We start from the raw sequence: 23,295 nt of genomic DNA, 5'->3' as shown, positions 1-23,295 counted from the left end.
ACTTACTTTCTTTGCTAGTAGTGATTCATGGAAATGGAAAGCTGTTTTTTCCATCTTGAAAGCAGTGGCGTCTGGTTGTAATTATGGCAGGGAGGGTCAGGGGGATTACAATAATAACAATTACCAAAAAAAGGTCACTTACCTGCAGGCGTCTTCCTCACAGCATCCTGCTGCTCCTGGAAGCTCCAACGTGTGAGCAGGAAACACCACTAACAAATCCTGATTCTGCTTTCAAGCTGGTTACCAGCATGAAAGCAGAGTCTATATTGGTCTGAGCACCTCGGACTGCCGCTTAGACACAACTATAAGGTCTGTGCAGTTTCTTCAGCCAGGCTGTGTAGACAGCAGGGTTGGAGAAACCTAAGTGCCTAAAACGGCAGGCCAAACACACATGTGCACTTAGGTGCACTTTCTCCTAATCCTCCCTCCCACCTCCTGTGGCCTAGCCCAGCCCTCCCTACACTGCTGGCTGAGCCAGCAGATAAAAAATAAAACGATAATGAGCTATCATTTTATTTTTTTTCACCTCCTGTCCCTTAACCAGGGGGTGATGATGCCCCTCCGCCATTGCAGAGGAGCCGCCCCTGCTTGAAAGCCTTTTCCAGATCAGCAACACTAACAGAGCTCCTATAGTCCCAAGATGATGTTATTAAATGTACTGGCTGACTTTAGGGAAACATTTATCAGAAGCCATGCTTGAGGTGTATCTTCCCTAACAATTATTAGTTACATTTGCTTTCAACATCTTAAAGGTTTAAGACAATACCCTTCGTTTTTCCAGGTTTCCGCTTCCACCGTTTTTTGTACTGTTTATCTGCAACTTACCTCATTACCGGATAAGTGATACATCCTTGCTTCCTGCAGAAGTGGGAAGACCTCAGGGCACTGTCTAATGAGCTCATTGGCTTCGACTGTCTCTACAAAATACCAAGGATCCAAAAGAGGAAGGCGGACTTTCTCCAGAACGTAAGGGAGGAATGCAAGCCTCTCTGACTGTCTGTAATGCACCCAGCTCATGACGGTCTCAAACACCTGCGCTTCTTCCGTCACACACAGGTCGTCACTTTTTAAGATGCAATATAGGATGTCTACAGGAAGTTCCATGAATTCCTCATGGTTAGAAACCTGAACAAAGTTCTGGATGATGAAATTCTGCACTCTGTGTTTCAAAGATCCTAGAGCATGAGCGTCAGCCAGTCTCAAAATTCCCACACAGTTCTCTGGGTGAAGTGCTTCACTGAGAAAGCTTGCACAGGCATCGACCATCCGTAGAAACTAAAAAAAAAGACAAAAAAGAAGGTTGGACCAAGAGTTCAATTTATAGAGAGTCAAACTGATGCATTGCCACAGAGATAAATACATCTTTATGTTCAATAGTTGCACACACGCAGGTGTTAAAATCCCAATTTTATGGTTATCATTTATAATAATAATAATGAACATTATTATATCATTTTCTGTTGTATTGCAGAGGACCCACAAGTTTAGCAATCATCAAGAAACAAGAAGGAGAATGTGGTCAGAAATACATGTCTAAGCAGCCGAGCGCTTTGCGCTACAAAAAATCTGCTATTTTGCTACTATTTTTAGCTATTTATACCTTTATAGCTAGAATTTTCGAAAATCTCTCGTTCCATTGATACAGTCAATATCCCATGCTTAATAACTAATATGGAATTCTGTTGGTTCCAGACATTCAACTACCAGATTTGGTTTACTTAAAAATGAAATGGTAATCAAACTTCTCGTACTTTTGAGACATGCAGTGTATAGCATCAACTGCTTTTATGGCATAAAACTAAACACAGGGACACGCTATTGAGAAGTTCAGGGCCGGGTTACAAGCCCCACTGTGCCTTGGGCCTGAAAGAATGAGGGAGGCCGAAATCGCACCAGTCGGGCGCTTAAAAGACTGCTTCCTGCCCCCACAGCGCGGGACGCACTATTAAGAAGATTGGAGGCAAACTACAAGCCCCACTGTACCTTGGGCCTGAAAGGAGGAGGGAGGCTGAAATTGCGCCAGTCGGGCACTTAAAAGGCTCTTTCCTGCCCCGTAGCGTAGGGTGCGCCCGGGTGCGTGCAAAGACAATTCCAAGTCATTGGCCAGAAGAGGCAGGGCCAGGGCACCTCACTTGTCTCATTTCAAGTTTTACTTATTATGGGGAAAAGGAAAATGGCCCTTTCGACGGTCAAAAGCAGCTGGCAACCTCCCTTTTAGTCAACAATTACAAATGATATATCTACAGTAATGGGGCTTATAACAAGAGAGCTGGAGCAAATTGAAGAAAGAATCGTGCAGCACATAACTTGGCATAAATCACCCCCTAGGAGCCAACTGTGACCATTGGAAAACAGTCAGCGGCAAACCCATCTAAACCCTCCGACAAGTGTACATGATAATAGCAATCTGTCCAAAGTGCCCAACACTAAATGAAGTTCTTCAATCTCAGGGACACTCAAAGGGCAATATTGAAGACATTTTAAAGGGAGAGACTTCTTTGTTAACAAGTTGTGCCACACCAAAAAAAAGAAAGGCGGTCAAGAATAAACGAAAAAAAACTGCAGTCAAAAAAGGAGTAAAACTAGTCATCCCAAAGGCTCTAAGCAAATCCAACACCACAGTATTACATAGCCATACGATCCTGGGGAGAGAGTTATTGGAAGATTTCCTTTCTAAAATGGATGAATTACTAAACGAGTTCTGTAGGAAAATGGAAGGAAATATTACATTATTTAAAGTTGAGCTGGTGCAAACCATCAGTAATCCCTCCCAGGTCTCTCATGTAAAAACAGGTATTTTCCATGAAGTGGAATCAATAAAGCTACCCGGGGAAGTCTCCTCAAATAAATTAACCAACCATAAAGTGCACACAGCACCTAGAGGACAAATATAGTATACGGCTGCCCGCAAGAACATTGAAATTTGGGGGCTAGCCTCATGGTCAAGCCTAGGGCAAGGGGCTCTGATCGTGCTAATGACCTAGTAGGCAAGCATAAATTAACTCTGCAATTGCCACCCGAGTGCACTCCGTATGTGGTGATACTTAAAAAAATGCCCCACCCCCATCCTCGGGGGAAAAGTGAAGACACTGAGGAATTTATGTATAAGGCTGCACATTGGTTATGTTTAAAATCTATACTACAGTCCGAGATGGTGCCCGAACGGTAGCGGATCCTCAGAGCTCCACCGTCGGCTTGGTAACACCGGCAGAGATCAGGCCATCTATGCGCTAGTGACCACACGCACGGCCCTTAGACCAAGGTGGGAAGATGGGGGCACCTCTACACACTAGTGACACGAGCCTTGTGTTCCAGCTCCGAGGCTCGGAGGACACGCTGCACGGCTTGCCTGACATTAAAATTACAACCTCTTGGAGCTAACTGTGGATGGTCCTATCTGCTATATGAGAGACTGCGCACCGGAGTTACCTACACCAGAGGCCTCTACACTCCTGAAGATCAGAGCCGTCCCTCAGAGTCTCTGGCTATATCTGAGGGATACGACTGATGCCCGACAACGGGGCCCTGCTGTTTGAAGAGGCGAAGCGGCCTGCCCTGGGGGACATTAGTGGGGCACAACGCGCAAAAGCCTGATTGGAGGTTCCCCCCTGAGGACCAAAGGGGACAGATGCAGCTATAAAGTACTGCAGCACCCGGACGGACTGGGGCACTACATACTCTTCACTGGGTGGTGCACTTACATCTGATGGAGACAACAGTGCGGCCCCTCCCTCTGCTTTGCATCCTATGGGCCCACCTTGCTATGGTGGTGGATGGTGACTCCCTGGGGGTGTGGTAGGCAGTCCTGAAAACCCTGGAGATGAGTGCTGACAGATTGCGAGCTGCACACTCCAGATTCGCCGCGATCATTGACTTGGACTCAAGCATAACTGGAGGGATCAGGCCTCCTGGCGTGGCCTGACAAAAATCTGCATAATCATTCTCGGAGTACCTGGAACTTCGTGTTATCATAGGAATACACATAGTGGTAGATAGCAATCAGTGGCTGATGGAACAACCCCTGTGGTGCCATGGGAGTGGCGGACACAGAGATCCATACATGCCTAATCTGGGGAGCACGGCAGGTTCACAGAGATCCATACATGCCTAATCTGGGGAGCACGGCAGGTTCACACACTCATAAGAAAAACACCTCCATTAGAGATTTACTTACCAAGCCAATGGGCAAAAAAGTGGACCACCATGAGGAAGCTACCCCCCTGGCACTCCCAGCAACAGATGGAGTGTCTGACAGTGGCAAGCCCATCATGCATGCCTTCCTGGAGACCATCTTTGGAGCCATGCACGTGGATATCGCACAACAAATACGGACATTACAGGGGACATCAAAGGCATCACGAAAGAAATTGGGACATCGGGTGTCCAGCCTTGAACAAAATAGCAATGCACATGGAGAAGAATTGGATGCCTATTGCTGTGAAATATCGGACTTGCGAGACAAAAACACAGAGTTATGCTATCAGGTGGAAGACCTCAAAAATAGGTCCAGAAGGGCCAACATAAGAATCAAAGGGGTCCTGATGCAAGCTGCTGGAGGGAATTTGAAGGAATACATCCGCAAACTCTTCCACCATGTTGTACCAGATCTTGCACCCCAAGATGTTGTATTGGACAGCACTCATACAGCAGGGAGGCCTGCTACATCCCCTGGACAACCCGAAGTCATCTTAGCCGGCTTCCACTACTATCAGCAAAAAGAAACCATTATGGTAGCAGTGTGGAATTGCACATACATAGACTTTGAAGGCAACTGGGTCTGTTTATATCAAGATCTCTCACCTACTACTTTGCAACGTTGCTGCCAATTGCGATCTGCTACAGAACTCCTATGAAAGAAAGTTGTGTGATATCGATGTGGTCACCCCTTCCACCTTATATTCCTCTGGGACAATTAGACATGCAGTGTGTGCACCTTGGAAAAGGACGCATCTCACTCGCCTATGCAGAGCTCCTTACACTCGTCTGTGACTCTCAGGTGCTCTGCGGGGAAGAAGAAGGTGAAAATGGTCGGACCCACTAAAACGGAGAGCCGGAGCGAAAAAGCAGCCCTTCTTCATCAGCTTCACCCCTGTGATTGGGCTTCCGATCCAGAAAACGATTAATAACAGCCATGGTGGTACTGAAGGCCTCAACACTGCTATAAATTACCGCTCCCTACGTTACATAGAAGGATAGCCCACTCTGGCACCATCTAAATTGCTCGGGAATTATATATACGTACAGCGGGAATGATACATACGTACAGCTCCATAGAAGTGATCTCTGCTCTGTCTGTGATGCTCCGACATGGACCCTAACTTGATTGTTTGAAGTGGTGCTGGGAGAGACCGCTTGGTTGTATTCCTTCTTCTTATTTCTGGAATTCTTTGCTACCTCTCTCCCTCCTTTTCCTTACTTATCATTTAAGGCAAGAAATAGATGGTGTAAATATTCGACTTCAAAGTGCTAGTTGGTCATACTCAGACAACCCATGGTCTGCTTCACAAACACACATCTCCACGCCATTCTTCCAACGATAAAAATTACTTGTTATAATGTACAGGGACTTAATGCTCCCACAAAACGTCTAGCATTTTTGTCTCCTCTCTGAGAGTCCAAATGTTATAGCTATCAGGTGCAGGAGACACACCTCCTATAGGCAGATTGAAATTGTCTATAATTCAAGTGGTTTGATCAACAGTACTTTTCCTCTGTTATGAGGAAAAAGGCAGGGGTGACCATTCTCCTGGTCTCCCACTTCCCTGGCAAAGTGGTTCAGGCACAGGCTGATATCCCTGGGAGGCTTTTATCACTCCGCCTCACAATGCAACAATATACCTTTACACTCGCTACCCTCTACTCACCTAATGAGCAACAACAGGCTTTTATCCTAAAGGCATTGGGTTAGGTGATGGCCACCACAGATAAGGACGTATTAATTGGAGGGGACTTCAACTTTGTACCCAATACAGGGCTGGACAGATCTGTGCAATGGGTGGGACAAACAAGGGCGTTCTCCACACACAGTTGGAACAGCTGACTAAATATGGGCTCACAGATATCTGGCACAGTCGTCACCACACAGAGAGAGGCTACACTTCCTGTTCGGCAGCCCACCAGATGTATGCACACATAGATCTTTATCTAGCCATGCCCCAGCTCTTGACATCCACCACTTATGTAGATATAGAGACAGCAGCACTTTCAGACCACGCTCCCCTTCACCTCACCATACATTTATTTTTCAGGCCTATTCCCTCACTACACCACCTGGCGCCTTAATCATAGACTCCTAACTAGCGAAGCGCATGCCAAAGAGTTAACAGGTGCAATGGCAGAGTTTTTGCCACACAATGATCACACAGACTCATCCATTGCAACGCTCTGGGACGTATTGAAATTGGTCCTTCACAGCCACATGAATGCCCTGGCAACACACCTTAACAGAGAAAGAAGGGATAAAAGGGCTATGTCATATCTAACGCACACACCGTTAGATCATTTACCCTTATCAGAAACTCTGCATTTAGACAAGGATACAGTAAGGTAAAGTGCTGTCCGCGATTTTCATTTTGCAACCCGGTAAGGCACCCAAACATGATGGTTACACCTCAGAATTTTATACACTTTTCACTGACCAATTGGCCCTGTACTCACTCACCTTTATAACTCCTTCAGCACCGCAGGCACCCTTACGGATGCTATGATTAATTGCCACTATAATGGTAGTGCCCAAGCCTGATAAAAACCCAACACACTGCTCCTCCTACCGGCCGATCTTATTACTAAACATGGACGTCAAGATATTTATCTCTATCATAATGAACCAGCTAGCCCCTTATATGCAAGGCCTTATCGACCCCAACCAGGCGGGTTTTATTCCAGAGCGCAGCTGCAGTGATAATTGGAAACGCATATGCCACCTGCTGGATAAGATTCAGCTCTCCCGGACACCAGCTCTGCTGTAATCTGTTGATGCTGAAAAGGCATTTGACCGGGTGCATTGGCCTAATTTGTATGCAGAGCTCTGGAAGGTAGGCTTTGGCGAATGGTTCATCAGCTGCGGACAGTGTAGTTACAGTGGTCCTAAGGCGGCGATTCGGGTGATTGGGCTCACATCATCCCCCTTCCAGGTTGCTCGGGGACCTAGACAAGGCTGCCTCTTATTCCCACTACTTATAGCTCTATACATGGAGCCCCTGGCAGAATTTATCAGTTGAAACCCCACAATAACGGGCATTCATATGAGGGGAAGGGATCACAAGTTAGCTCTATATGCAGACAATGTCATGGTGGCCCTGATGCATCCCCTTTAGTCTTTGCCCCCACTAGTGAACGAGTTGGTGGCTTTTGGAAGGGCCTCTGGGTTTAAGGTGAACCTACACAAATCTCAAATTCTGAACCTGACAGTTCTGGCGACAGATCAAAGTTTTCTACCACGCCGCTTTCCCTTCTCCTAGGCTACACAGGGAATGGTGTACTTGGGAATTTGCATTTACTCCACTATGGTTCAAACTGCAATATCTAACTATGGTGCCTTACTGTCCAACGCGTGCTCGGACCTTCACTCCTGGAAGGCCTATGCACTCTCTTAGCTGGGTCATATTACAGCGGTTAAGATGATACTACTGTCCAAAATTCTATGCATCATACAGACGTTACCTTTGCCCCCCCACATACTGACTAAGTTACAACGTTACATTGAGGTTTGCATTTGTGGGGGTAAAAAAGCATGCATAGCCAAGAAACAGACTTACCTGTCTACAGGGGTGGGTGGCCTTGGAATCCCTCACCTTACGCATTACTACCAGGCACTTCAAATGAGGTATCTATCGGAGTGGACCAGGCCCCTCACTGAAAAACACTGGTGCTTCATTGACCAAGCCGTTGCAGTCATACACATCTGAAAGATACCTTGGCTACCTAAACCGCATAGACCGCCAGGAATCTATATTTCCCCAATCCTTAAAGCCACAATGGAAGTCTGGGACAGAGTACAGATGGGCAGACACCTTTCCAATCTAATCTCTTCTCTAACTCCGATCATAGTTAATACAGACATCCCATCCGCTTATCGGGGATCCAGTTATGTGTTATGGTAGCAGGCCAATTGCAAAAGGATAGGCGCCTTGTTGGATGAATCAGGGCTTTTAACCTTTGCTCAGATCAAAAAACAATATGGCAATTCGGACGCTGCTCTTTGGCATCATTTAGCCCTCTGCCACTGGGTCAATCAGCCTTCCATACGGCCACACGCTAGCCATTCTCTATTAGCATTCAAGTAATGGCTTCTGACTAGAGATTCTGATAAACACCTACTCTCAGACATTTATACCTTTATTAACACAGTACAGTCCACACCTCTATCCTCAGCACAGAGGCATTGGGAGAGGGAGTACGAGCGTTCCTTCACATCTAAGGAGTGGTGGTTAATCTTCAAATGGTCTAATTCATCAGCACGTTGCACCTCGGGTAAAGAGACCCTTCTTAGGACGGTCCACTATTGGTATTACAGACCGGCATCTATCGCCTGATAGAAGAGGGATGGGAATGTCTACTGCTGGTGGGGCTGTAGTCAGGAGAGGACCTTGATACACCTCCTTTGGAGATGCTTGAAACTCCAACGATATTGGTCTCAAGTCTTGGACACCATAGACAAAATGTTTGACACAGCGATTCCTAGGTTTCTCAGCTATATCCTTTTAGGCCTCCCAGATGCTTTAAACTACCCCCTGAAATCTCTATAGGAACGGGCAATCACACTGCCAAAGGCCTTTTTTGCCTTTAAAAAAATTATGAACCGCATAGCGAAGATGAAATCAGTGCTCATGGACAAGAACTTGTTAGCAGTCAGATCGCATTCATGGATGGTAATCAATGAATAAAAAACTCTAAAATGCCAACCATATTTGGAGGCTGGATGGTCAAAAGCCGATAAAAATTAATTTATTAAATATCGATTTGGCTTAATTCCTGGTGGCACCCACCTAGCACCCAGGGAACGAACCAAATTAAATTTTAAGTGTAGGCCGTGAAGGTGCGGCGTGGAGGATGTTACTCACCTGATTTGTATTTGTAAGGGGTTACTGAATGAGCATAGGTCTTTATTAAAGGTAGCCTTTAAACAGAGGGGCATATGGTCTTGTAGAGAAGTGGTGATCGCTTGCTTCAAACCTTCCGACTATACCATGAATGCAAGATTTACAAAGTTTTTACGTTTGGTATCCAAAAAACTATCATGTGCTCACTAATTAAGATAATTATGATAAAAAAAAGATACCTCTTAATAACTAGCCTATGCAGAGAGTGATAGACTGTGACTCATAATTATTAATGTGGTAAAAAGACTTGCGGACAAGAACAAGGCAATAGACCAAATATTACATCTTACACTCCCAAATGGAACACGGTGGGTTAAGAGCTGTCAAATTTAAGGGGGAATCTTTTTAGTAAACATAAGAAATCAGGCTTATTCCCCAATATGTACGGCCCTTGGCCCCAACATTTTTTGTCGGCTATGAAATGTGATTTCGCATATGACATTATCGCTTATGGATTTTGTAAACTATTGAAGAGATGAGATGATTCACAGGTGGATAAAAAATGTTGTAATCTTGTGGTATCTAAGGATATCCCGATACCTCGTACATAATATCAGATTGAGAAATTGGCCGCAGAGTAGCACCATAAATATGAGAGTACTGGCTCTAATGCATACATACTAGAGAGGTAGATCACTACAACAGAGATAAATAATAGCCGCTCATATTTAAATTATATGTAAAAGAAGTATATTTGGTTGATATATATGCTTTTTTATTGAGTTTTCTATGTAATAATTTATTATGAAGGATTTTTTTAATATCATAAGGATGGTTTTATTTGCATGGAATTATTAATTGATTTCTTTTATATGTGATTTAGTGTGTATGAAAGTACCACCTTTCTTGGCATGTTACCCCCATTTTTACCTGTATGGCAGTATGTTTTTGCCTGTCTCACTGGGATCCTGCTGGTCAGGACCTCAGTACTCATAGTTTATGGCCTAATGTGTGTGTGTGTACAGTGCTTAACTGTGTCACCGAGGTTCTGCTAACCAGAACCTCAGTGCTTATGCTCTCTCTGCTTTTAAATTTGTCACTATAGGCTAGTGACTCCATTTACCAATTTCAATTGGCACACTAGACCTCTCTTATAAGTCTCTAGTATATGGTGCCTAGGTACACAGGGCATTGGGGTTCCAGGAGATCCTTATGGGCTGCAGCATTTCTTTTGCCACCCATAAGGAGCTCTGACAAACCCTTTCACAGGACTGCCACATTATTTCACAGCCATTTTCCCTTATAAGTCACCTATATGTCTAACCTTCATTTAATGAAGGCTAGGTGTAAAGTTACTAAGTGTGAGGGAACCCTTGCACTATTAAAGGTGCCCCCACATAGTTCAGGGCCAATTCCCGGAACTTTGTGAGTGCAGGGACGTCATTACACGTGTGCACTACATATAGGTCAATACCTATATGTAGCTTCACAATGGTAACCCCGAATATGGCCATGTAAGGTGTCTAAGGTCATGGAATTGTCCCCCATTCCAACTCTGGTATTGGGGAGCCAATTCCATGCATCCTGGGGGCTCCACTATGGACCCCCATTACTGCCAAACCAGCTCTTTGAGGCTTGCAATGCAGCTACAGCTGCTGCCACCACACAGACAGGGGTTTTCCCTCCTGGGGTCTGAGCAGCTCAGTCCCAGACAGGTAGAACAAAGCATTTCCTATGGGAGCAGGGTGTTACACCCTCTCCCTTTGGAAATAGGTGTTACAGGCTGGGGAGGGGTAGCCTCCCCCAGCCTCTGGAAATGCTTTGAAGGGCACAGATGGTGCCCTCCCTGCATAAGCCAGTCTACACCGGTTCACGGACCCCAGTCCCTGCTCTTGCGTGAAACTGGACAAAGGAAAGGGGAGTGACCACTCCCCTGTCTATCACCACCCTAGGGGTGCTGGCCAGTGCTCCTCCAGTGTGTCCCATACTTCGGCCATCTTGCTTTGCCTCTGAGTGGCCAGTGTCAGCAGGTGACATCAGAGACCCCTCCTGATAGGTCCATACCTGATAAGGTGGCCAATCCCCCTCTCAGGGCTATTTAGGGTCTATCCTGTGGGTTCTCTTCAGATTCTACTTGCATGTTTCCAGCAGGAATCCTCTACAAATACTACTTCATCTTCTGACCTCGGATCAACCGCAGACTGCTCCAGGAACCGCTGTCACAGCAACAACGTACCCAGAAGGGCTACTTTTCCTCTGTAACTTCAGCTCCAGCCAGCATCTGCAACAGTTTCCATGGTGTGCAGACTCTGAGGACTCCCTGTCTTCACCCCGCACCAGAAGGACCAAAGAAATCTCCTGTGGAGCGACAGAGTCACTCCCCTGTTAAAGCAGGCACATTCTAAGTTGATGACCGGTTCTCTTGGAGTCCTCTCCTGGCAACGAGCATGCTCCTTGAAACACAGAGGGGGTTATTACAACTTTGGAGGAGGTGTTAATCCGTCCCAAATGTGACGGATATACCACCAGCCGTATTACGAGTTCCATAGGATATAATGGACTCGTAATACAGCTGGTGGTATATCCATCACTTTACCGCCACTTTTTGGACGGATTAACACCTCCTCCAAAGCTGTAATAACCCCCAGAGTGTAGACCTCATTGACACAGACTGTCCTGAGGTCCTGCTGTCTCAATTTGGAGGAGGTAGGACCTTGCCTTCCCCGAGAACGACAGTACCCCTGTACACTGTGTTTCTTGATCTCCTGAGGCCTCTGTGAACTATTTGCAAAATTCCTTCGTGCACAGCCTGGCCCAGGTCCCCAGCACTCTAACCTGCAATGCTCAACCCGCTGAGTTGTTCTCCGGCGGTGTGGGACCTACCTTTGTAGTGCTGCACCAACCGCATTTTTCACCTTCTTTGTCCCCGTGTCCTGGGACTCCCGTGGGTGCTATTTGGTGTTCTGAGGGCTCTCTGAAGTGCTGAGAGCCCCCTATTCCTCCTCACTCAGAGTTGAGGCCCCAGGTCCCTCCTGGGTCCAGATAGTGCCAACTTGACGCAAAACACAACTTTGCCAGAACCAAGGCTTGTTGGAGGAATCCAGCACCAAAACTCACCTGCATCCAACTGCTCTCTGTGGGATATCCAGTGCATCATGCAGGAACCCACTGACATCTTCCTGGGGTGTATTTCTGCAGTCTTCGTCCAACTGGGGACTCTTCTTTTGCACCCTCTTCTGAGTTGGCAGGGCCTCCTGTCCTTCCTGGAACTTCTTTCGACTTCTGGACTTGGTCTCCTTCCTTTGTAGGTCTTCAGGTCGAGGAATCCACCATTTGTTTTTTCCAGTCTTGCTTGGTTCTTGCAATACCTCTAATCACAAGTTGTAGTGTGTCCTAAGGAAACTTGCAGTACTTTACTCCTGCTTTTCTGGGCTCTAGGGTGGGGTAATTTACTTACCTTTACTGTATTCTTACTCTCTCAGTGATTCTGCACACACTACACTTGTCTAGGGGGGAATTTGTGATTTGCATTCCACTTTCTTAGTATATGGTTTGTGTTGCCCCTAGACCTATTTTCTCCCATTGCATTCTATAGCATTTCCTATTGCTTGCACTTAGCTATGTCTAATTACTTACCTTATTTTGGTGTCTAGTGTATATATTGTGTATAATACTTATCTCCAGAAGGAGTATAGTCTCTAAGATATTTTTGGCCTTGTGTCACCCAAATAAACTACCTTTATTTTTGGTAACACTGAGTATTGTCTTTACTTGTGTATAAGTACTGTGTAACTATAAGTGGTATTGCAGGAGCTTTGCATGTCTCCTAGTTCAGCCTAAGCTGCTCTGTTATAGGTACCCCTATCAGCCTACGCTGCTAGAACACTACTACATTTCACTAATAAGGGATAACTGGACCTGGTATAACGTGTAAGTACCCAAGGTACCCACTACAAACCAGGCCAGCCTCCTACATTGGTGGCAGCGGTGGGATAAGTACTTGCAATTGCTTTACCACTTTGTTACTAGTGCTTTTCACAAGAAAAGCTTGCTCCAATACTTAGAGCATACATGGTATATACCTAGAAGTAATTTTCTAACTTTCTAAAAAGTTATTTAAACTTTGCAAAAGTTTTACAAAGTTCTGAAAGGTTTTCTTTTTTTCTCTAAAAAGTTAGCTCTGTTAGTCTACTAACTTTTTTCTCACTTTCCTAAATTTTTTCTCTTTTAATATGTCTTCTGTAGAAGCTACCCCTGAGTTGTAAAAACTACCTATGAGAATTTAAATTTTAAAAGTTTGAGGGGTCTCTGTGTTGAAAGAAGTTTAGGGATTGGGAAGGACCCCAATAAGGAGTTCCTCTTAAATCTTCTCCTCCGTACAGCCGAGACAAGATGGCGGGCGCGAGTTCCTAGCGGCCGGAGGCTCCCTCTCCCCTCACGGCTCCTGTTTGGCGTTCGTGCCTCCTGCCCTCTAACAGAAGTAGATTATGCGGGAGGTGAGCGACGCTGCAACCGGGGATATTTCTGCCGCAATTTTTCGTGGCTGTGCTTCCCGCAGCTGCCCGGTGATCCGTGTCGGCAGTGCGAGCTGCTTTAGTCGCAGCTGTCGCAACAGCGGTTTCTTGGAGGTTTTTTTCTTTTTTTCCTTCTCCTCCTCCTCTCGACTCGGCCAACAGGAGTTAATGGCCCGGAGACTGTGAGTGGCAGCTGGCCAAAGCTCAGGCCGCAGGACCAGCGACCTTCCCACCCCGCTCCCTTCCGGGGGGGGTTTATCCAGGAGCAGCAGCGCTGGCCATGCTGGGAGGCAGGCTACTCTAAGAGCCCCGGGGGCCCGAGGATAAACAACCAGCTCCAGGGCCATCTCCAGCTCTGGACCAGAACTGTAAGTCGAAAAGTGATGTTAACCTGGCTGGAGCATATGGGGAAGGGTTGACTATACCCGTAATGTTCAAAACCCCTCAAAACCTAGCTCTTTCATTGGGCAGCATGCCCACAGAGCCTGACTAACTTTGAATGCCCCCGGGATCTGGCAGCAGTGGTGGCTGAGGTGGGCGTCGGTGGCATTGATTCAGCATCTCTTGCACCTTTCTCATATAATAGGACGTCGCTCCAGGTTGATGTTGGCGCTGATGGTAATGGGCCCTTGGACACAAGCAATCTTGCTGGGGGCCTTTCCATGACATCTTTACACCTTTCCGCTCCTAGTTCTAGTGGAGATGGCCAGCTAGCATCGCTTGAGAGAAAGACCTGTCAGCTGCCACAAGGCTTCGTCCCTCTGGGCAATGTAAGTCCCGTTCAAGACCCTGAGATAGAGCACTGCGACCGGGCAGCGGCAATACATCCACTGGCAGGTGCAGACTTGTTGGCCCCTGTTTGCATTCTTGGGGCCACTCGCAATTCCCAGTAGACTTAGAGACTTGTAACAGTTCCACTGCCCTCTTGACCCCTACCTCCATGCTGAGGCGTACTGCAATCAAATGTCATGAAAGGCGAGGGGCCCAACCTGGACAAGTTTATGGAGCCCAATGAGAAAAAGAAAAGAAAGAAAAAGGCACGTGGGGTGAGAGCAATGTCGTGGGACTATACAGGTACACAACAACTGCAGCACAGCCTGGATGATCTCTCGGTGGGCCTAGTTGGCTCTGAGATTGTTGCTGCGAGGACAGAGGCTCCTCCCCCTTCATTGTGCCTTATTTACCAAACCATTATGGCACAACATAAACAGACTCAAGGTGATAGCAAGAAAGCCAGGGAAGCAACTACAAGTAGCAGTTTGTAAGATTGCAAAGACTTGCTCAGAAATTGGGGAGCGGATTGCTACAATCGAGACTCGGGCCGATGTGTTAGAAACAGACTTGGGGGCGGTGGTACAACAAACTGCCATACATGATACTCAACTCTCCGATATCCAGTGGAAAATAGAGAATTTTGAAAATCAGCAACGCGTAAAAATTTGCACTTATTGGGGATACAAGAAGGAGTAGAAGGGCAGGACCCAAGGGCCTTAATAATTAGATTGTTTAATGCAGCATTTCCGGAGTAGACTGGATGGGATTGGGAGAAAGAGATACAAAGAGCCCATTGGTTCCCATTGTACCTGAAGAAGCAACAACTGGCAGGAGTACCCAGGACAAATCCACAGCAGCCCAGGGCCTTTATTGTTTATTTTGGCAACTACCTGTTACGCCAAATACTTTTTTAGAAAGCCCGCCCAACTCTAAGATTAGCTGTGAGGGCTGTACTTTTTTTTCTCGCCCTGACTTTTGCCATGCTACAGTAGAGAGACGTTGGCGCTTGACACAATTGATTATCCCCTTTCAAAAGAAGGGAGCTGAAGCTTATCTACTGTCCCCTGCTCGACTTAAGACAATATATAAAGGCACAGTTTGCATGTTCTCGTCCAAGATAAAGGCCAAAGAGTATTTGCAATCTCTGACTTAACTGTCTTCAAGAGGTTTTAAAAAAAAAAGGGGGGGAGGATTGGGGAAGGTGGAGAAGAGGGGGTTGAAGGAGGGGGGAGTGAAAGGGAAAGGAAAAAGAAGAGAAGGTAAAAGAAAAGAAAAGAAAAGAGGGGGAAAAAATTCTTAATATCATATTGGTTTAGTAGCTTAATAGCCAGGTGTTTCCTGGCGTGGTTGGAGTTTATTATTTTGGTTTCTCTTTGTGGCTTGTTTTTGGGGCTATCGGGGGGGTTCTTTTTTTTGGTTTCTTTTTTAGGGGGGCCATGTTGCTGCTTACTTGGTTTTACCTAGGTGCCGTTGTTGGAGCCCCCGAGGGGAGGGGCCTTGTCCATCTTACAGACCTTCAGTCTGGCTGTCTCATTTTGTAGGGTGTGGGGGAGGAGGGGGGGTGACGCGGGTTTTGGTTTGGGGGGTTGGTGGTTGGCGGGTGGGGCTGTAGGTTGGGGCAGTGCTAAAGCAAGGAATATGCACAGAAAGATGAACAGGAAGGTATTGAAGATTTTCTTTGTATGTATGATTAGGTTTGGCTTAACTTTGGTTGTATTTGTTAGAGCTTTAAATGGGGTACTGTAATACTCTCCGTATACCCATGTTAAATATATGCGGGCTAAATGATCTTAGGAAAAGGCGCCTTGCCACTCATGGCTTAAAAAGATTAAAGGCAGATGTAATCTGCTTACAGGAGACGCATGTTATCCCAACAAAAAAACATTTAGTGGATTTTCCTGGCTTCCAACTATTGGCTTACACCACTCAAGGAACCACAACAAAAGGAGTTGCAGTACTTGCACAGCGTGACTTCTTTACAGTGGCTAAGAAAAGGGTTGATAATCTGGGCCGCTAGGTTTTATTAGAGTGAATAACGGGGCAATTTAACTTTACTTTGTGCTTAATTTATGGCTCTAACTTTGATGATCCGGATAGTATCAATATCTTGAATGTGGAGCTTGCTGCTTGGCCTTTACCGCTTATTGTGTGTGGTGATCTGAATATACATATTGGGACTAGTATTCCCTTGCAGAATCAGGATTCATATTCAGATAGAAAACCAAAGGTGTTTCGAGCTCTACAAACTCTAGTGCAGAGCCATGGCCCTGTGGATGCTTGGCAGTATTGTGCGCCTGCTGATCCTGGGTATACCTTTTTTTCCTATCCACACAGGAAGTCTGTTTGATTAGATTATTTTTTTTGTCAGCCCCACTGTGTGAAGGGCTTTCTGTTGAAAAGTTTCCCAGGGTCATGTCTGATCATAATCCTTTGGTAGCACAATTTTCTGTCTTACGCAAAGAGCAACATCTTAAACCCTGGTCTTTTGATCCGGGACTATTGCTAGACTCTGCGTATGTGTCACGCCTGAAAAAATGGATACCGGAGTTTATGAGCTTTAATAGGGGCACAGCTCCTCCTGGGATGCTTTGGGATGCCCTAAAAGCAGCAGTTTGTGGGGAAACCCCGGGTTATGCCCTAAACTGGGAAAAACAACGTACTTCAGTCATATCTGCGGCCCAGATGGAGCTGGCCTCTTTGGAACGGCAGATAGTGAGGCTGACAATTAATAATCTTCCTATACAGGATACTTTAGATCAGATCGCCGCTATGAAAGCCAGGATTACCCAGATGTATTTAGATCAAGATATTATTAAAGCCCAGACTCGTAGACAGGAGTGCTATGATTTTAGCAAGAAGGTGGGCAAGTTGCTTGCATACAATACTAGACAGAAGGCGATTCGGGATGCCATTATCGCTACTAAGAATAGCCAGGGGCAGATAGTACGGGGGGATCTGGCAGTATTAAAGGTTTTTAAGGATTATTATTCTGTTTTGTACAAGCAGGAAAACCATCCCCTATGTGATTTAGAAGAAAAGATTAGCCAGTACTTGAGTGAAACACCAGGTCCAAGGCTATTGGCAGACGAGAGCCGCCAACTGGCTCCTCCTATTATGTTGGATGAGATCATAGCAACATTAGCTTCTCTACCTAATGGGAAAACTACTGGGCCAGATATGATCCCAATAGAATTGTTTAAGACCTTTTTTGAGGAATTGAAAGACGACATCCTGGCGCTGTTTATGTCAATGCAGGATGGAGTGCAGGCGCCGGGTTCATGGCTAGATGGTAATATTATCGTATTCTTAAAGAAGGAGAAGGATCCATTATTACCAGGCTCCTATCGCCCTATCTCATTAATAAATGCAGATGCCAAGCTGTATGCTAAAATGCTTATGACTAAAATGAGCTGAGTAAATAGCTGACTTGTTTCCCCATGGCAGCATGGGTTTATCCCTGGGCGGGGGACCGCCCACCATGTGAGGCAGGTCATTGCCATGCTAGATGCATCCCAGGCCATGGTGGCCCCTATGTCATTAATTTTATTAGATGCCGAAAAGGCCTTTGACTGGGTGAGCTGGGAGTATCTTTGGACAGTGCTCTTTAAAGCTAATGTAGGTCCTGGCTTTATTAGGGCTATACAGGGTTTGTATCAGAAACCCACTGCTCGAATTCAATCGTCCGAGCCAGCCCCTGACCCTATTTTCATTACAAGGGGCACCAGACAGGGCTGTCCCTGCTCGCCTTTAATTTTTGCACTCTATATTGATCCTTTAATTAGAAGGCCTCTTCAAAGTAATTTGATCCTCCAAGATGACCGGGGAATCAGCACTGGTCCAGATCAGACAGAGGTGGGGGGAGGTAGAGGAAGATTCAACCAGGCAGGCTCAGAGGAGAAAACTGATAATCCTGGAGAGGGTCCTTCCACTGATCTATCTGTTAACAAACCCCTTAGTACAACTGGGAGTGGGAAGGATTCACACACTAGTGGGGCTCCCTTCACACCTAGAGGCCAGGTCACTACGGTGGCTCCAGTTAGGGATAGATCAGCCTCTGCACATTCCCATGTTACTTCTGTCTTAGAAGTATCCCACACTTCTAACCCTGAGGACCAGTCCCTAGATAGGGAACTCAGAGAGCTGAGGTTAGAGGAGGCCGGACTGAGGCTACAGCGGCAACAGATGGCCTTAGACAGGGAATCCCTGGCTGTGGCAAGGGAAAGGCAGGGTGTGTGTTAGTTCCCCATGGTGGCAGCAGCAGTTTGAGAAATTCAAATGTTAGGGAACCCTCATTTGACTCTAGGAAGCTGCATAAAGTTGTCCCTCCTTACAAGGATGGAAATTACATCTATAAGTGGTTTGCTGCACTTGAGAGGGCCTGTAAAGTTTGGAGGGTCCCTCATGTTCAGTGGGCTGCCATCCTGTGGCTATCCTTCTCTGGAAAAGGGAGAGACAGACTTCATATTGTCAGAGAGGATGATGTAGATAACTATCAAATTCTTAAAAGTGCACTCTTAGATGGTCTGGGCTTAACCACTGAACAATACAGGATAAAGTTCAGAGAGACCAGAAAGGCGTCATCACAGGATTGGACAGACTTTGTAGACTGTTCAGTAAAGACCCCAGAAGGTTGGTTAAATGGCAGTAAGGTGACTGATCATGAAAGCCTATATAACCTATTTCTGAGAGAGCATATATTGAATAATTGTGTGTCTGACTTGTTGCATCAGTATCTTGTGGACTTAGAATTGACCTCTCACCCAAGAATTTGGAAAGAAGGCAGACAAATGGGTCAGAACAAGGGTGAGCAGACAAGCTCATACACGGGGTGACAAGGATGGCAAGAAGAAGGATGGTAAGTCACATGACAAGGGTGGGGACAAAGATAAAAAGTAATCAAAGTCTTCATCAGGCCAACAAAAATCCTCTTGGGGGGTCCGAATCCTCTTCTCACAATCAGAAAAAGTCATGGTGTTATCTTTGTAAAGCCAAAGCTCATTGGGCAAGTGATCCCACTTGTCCAAAAAGAAACACCAAACCTCCCACCACCACAACCCCTACTGCAACCACTAGTGCCCCTAGTAATAGCAGTGGGGGTGGGAAGAGCACTACTAATAGCCAATCAAAGGGTGTAGCTGGGCTCACCATTGGTAATGTAGTTGGGGTTGGTCTAGTTAGGGATATCACTGTGGCTATTTTAGTCTCTGATGGTAGCATTGACCTCGCCACCGTAGTTGCTTGTCCCCTTAATATGGATAAGTACAAGCAACTACCCCTGATTAATGGTGTTCAGGTTGAGGCCTGGAGGGACACAGGTGCCAGTGTCACAATGGTGATGGAGAAACTGGTTTCCCCTGAGCAGCACCTACTTGGTCATCAGTACCAAGTGACAGACGCCCATAGCAACACTGTTAGCCACCCCATTGCTGTTGTGAATTTCAACTGGTGGGGGTTACTGGTCCAAAGAAAGTTGTGGTAGCCACTGACTTACCTGTAGAATGTCTGCTAGGCAATGATTTGGAGACTTCAGCTTGGGCTGAAGTGGAGTTGGAGGCCCAAACAGCAATGCTGGGCATTCCTGGGCATATCTGCTCTTACCAGGGCTAAGACCAAGAAGCAAAGAGGACAGGGAAACTTGGATCCTGGAATAATGGAGCAAGTGCTCCCAAAAACTAGGGGTAAGAAGGGCAAACCCTTGTCCACTATCCCTCCCTCCAAAGATGATTCCCCTTTTGAGGAAGAGGAATCCTCTCCCTGTGCAGAACATACAGCAGAGGAGCTGAAAGCTGAAACAGCTGAGCTTTTGGGTGCAGGGGGGCCTGCCAGGAAAGAGCTGAGTGTGGCACAGCAACCTTGTCCCACACTGGAGGGTTTCAGACAGCAAGCTGTCAAACAGCAGAATGGGGATGTCAATGACAGCCACAGAGTTTACTGAGAGAATAATCCCCTCTATACTGAAGCAAGGGACCCTAAACCTGTTCCACCAGGAGACTGGTCATCCCCCTTCAGTACAGGGAATTCCTCCTAACTCTAGCTCATGACATTTCCTTGGCTGGGCATTTAGGCCAGAGTAAAACATGGGACAGACTTGTTCCACATTTTCACTGGCCCCATATGTCAGAAGACACAAAGGAGTTTTGTCGCTCCTGTGTCACCTACCAAGCCAGTGGCAAGACTGGTGGCACCCCAAAGGCCCCCTCAATCCTACTGACAGTGGTTGGGGTGTCCTTTGAAACGGCAATGGTTGCCATTGTTGTCCCCGTTGACCCTCCAACAGCTTCTGGCAATAGATTTATCCTTGTGGTAGTGGACCATGCCACAAAGTATCCAGAAGCTATCCCCCTAAAGACCACTACAGCCCTGCAGTAGCAAAAGTCCTCCTGGGATTCTTTTCCAGGGTGGGTTTTCCTAAGGAAGTTGTATCAGACAAAGGTAGTAACCTCATGTCTGCATACCTCAAAGAAATGTGGAAGGAGTGTGGTGTTACCTACAAGTTCACCACCCCTTATCATCCACAAACAAATGGATTGGTTGAGAGGTTTAATAAAACTCTCAAAGGAATGATCATGGGACTCTCTGAAAAACTCAGAAGGAGATTGGATGTCCTCTTCCCATGCCTCCTTTTCGCCTACACGGGGGTACCCCAAAAAGGATTTGGCTACAGCCCCTTTGAACTCCTATTTGGTCACCCTGGAAGGGGCCCCCTTGCTCTTGTTAAGGTGGTTGGGAACAACCTTTCAAACCTCCAAAGCAAGACATTGTGGACTATGTGCTTGGCCTAAGATCTAGGATGGCTGAGTACATGAAAAAGGGCACTAAAAACATTCAGGCCAGCCAAGAGCTCCAAAAGCAATGGCATGACCAGAAGGCTCTCCTGACAGAGTACCACCTAGGACAGAAGGTGTGGGTATTGGAGCCTGTGGCCCCAAGAGCACTCCAGGACAAATGGAGTGGGCCCCATCTCATCGTGGAAAAGAAAGGTGAGGTCACCTATCTGGTGGACCTAGGCTCTGCGAGAAGCCCCCTTAGGGTGCTTCATGTCAACTGCCTAAAAAAACGTACTATGACAGGGCTGACTTAACCCTGCTGATGACCACAGATGAGGGGCAGGAGGAAGAGAGTGACCCTCTCCCTGACCTCTTCTCCAACACTGAAGCTGATGGCTTAGTGGAAGGAGTGGTTCTGGTAGACTGCCTTACTGCTGAGCAGAAGGAAGACTGCAAAAATCTCCTAGGACAGTTTTCTGACCTCTTCTCCCTCATAGCTGGTACAACTACCTGGTGTGAACATACAATTGACACTGGAGATAGTTTACCTATAAAAAGTAACATTTACAGGCAGCCTGACCGTGTCAGAGAGTGCATAAAAACTGAGGTCCAGAAAATGTTAGATCTAGGAGTTATTGAAGCTTCTGAAAGCCCCTGGGCCAGCCCAGTGGTGCTTGTCCCCGAACCACATAGCAAAGATGGAAAGAGAGAAATGCATTTTTGTGTAGACTATAGGGGTCTTAATACTGTAACCAAAACGGATGCTCACCCTATACCTAGGGCAGATGAGCTAATAGATACATTGGCATCTGCCAAATATCGAAGCACCTTTGATTTGACTGCAGGGTATTGGCAGAGGATGCTAAACCAAAAACTGCATTTTCAACCATAGGGGGGCATTATCAATTCACTGTTATGCCCCTTGGTTTGAAAAATGTATCTGCCACTTTTCAGAGGCTGGTGAATACACTCCTCCAAGGTTTGGAAGCTTTCAGTGCAGCACACTTAGATGATATTGCTGTATTTAGCTCCACCTGGGATGACCACCTGGTCTACCTCTGGAAAGTTTTTAGCGGCGCTGCAAAAGGCAGGCCTTACTATCATGGCTTCAAAGTGCCAGAAAGGGCAGGTGAAAGTGGTTTATCTGGGCCACCTGGGATGGTGGGGAACAGATTGAACCACTTCAGGGGAAGACTCAGACCATTATGGACTGGGCTCCCCCTACTGCATATACCCAGGTCAGACCCTTCTTAGGTCTCACTGGGTTTTATAGGAGGTTCATTAAGAACTATGGCACCATTGTAGCCTCTCTTAATGACCTCACCAGTAAGAAGATGCCTAAAAAGGTATTGTGGACAGTTATCTGTCAGAACGCTTTTGAGGAGCTTAAGCAGGCACTGTGCTCTGCACCTGTCTTGAAGAGCCCAAACTACTCCAAAAAATGCATTGTCCAAGCAGATGTTTCTGAATTAGGGTTAGGGGCTGTACTATCACAGATTAACTCAGAGGGCCAGGATCAACCTGTTGCTTTTATCAGCAGGAGGTTGAACCCCAGAGAAAAGCGTTGGTCTGCCATGGAGAGGGAGGCCTTTGCTGTGGGCTGGGCCTTGAAGAAGCTGAGACCCTACTTGTTTGTGACTCACTTCATTTCAGACCACAAACCTCTATTATGGCTTAAATAAATGAAAGGTGAAAACCCTAAATGGATGATGTGGTCCATTTCCCTATAGGGTATGGACTTTACAATGGAACATAGACCTGGGAGTACCCACTCCAAAGCAGATGGACTCTCCAGATATTTCCACTTAGACAATGAAGACTCATCTGGGCAAGGTTAGCCTTAGTGTCCCTCGTTTGGGGGGGGGCGGGGTTGTGTAGGAAAGTACCATCTTTCTTGGCATGTTACCCCCATTTTTACCTGTATGTCAGTATGTTTTTGCCTGTCTCACTGGGATCCTGCTGGTCAGGACTCCAGTGCTCATAGTTTATGGCCTAATGTGTGTGTGTGTATGTATAGTGCTTAACTGTGTTACTGAGGCTCTGCTAACCAGAACCTCAGTGCTTATGCTCTCTCTGCTTTTAGATTTGGCACAATAGGCTAGTGACTTCATTTACCAATTTCAAAGGGCACATTGGACCCCTGAGTAAGTCCCTAGTATATGGTATCTAGGTACCCAGGGCATTGGGGTTCCAGGAGAT

General features: G+C 46.4%; 1 protein-coding gene across 1 annotated transcript in view; it reads right to left on the bottom strand.

Annotated features, from left to right (window-relative positions):
- The window catches only part of KLHL6 (kelch like family member 6), a 1,417,570-nt gene that overhangs the window by 755,947 nt on the left and 638,328 nt on the right, over window positions 1–23,295 (bottom strand). Inside the window, exon 3 of the mRNA XM_069213706.1 lies at window positions 826–1,275. Coding sequence (XP_069069807.1) covers window positions 826–1,275 — 450 coding nt within the window. The remainder of the gene's footprint in view (window positions 1–825; window positions 1,276–23,295) is intronic.

The sequence above is a fragment of the Pleurodeles waltl genome, chromosome 11, assembly GCF_031143425.1.
Source record: "Pleurodeles waltl isolate 20211129_DDA chromosome 11, aPleWal1.hap1.20221129, whole genome shotgun sequence".
NCBI lineage: Eukaryota > Metazoa > Chordata > Amphibia > Caudata > Salamandridae > Pleurodeles > Pleurodeles waltl.
The sequence above is the reverse complement of the archived record's forward strand: the minus strand, read 5'-3'. Positions and strand labels throughout refer to the sequence as shown.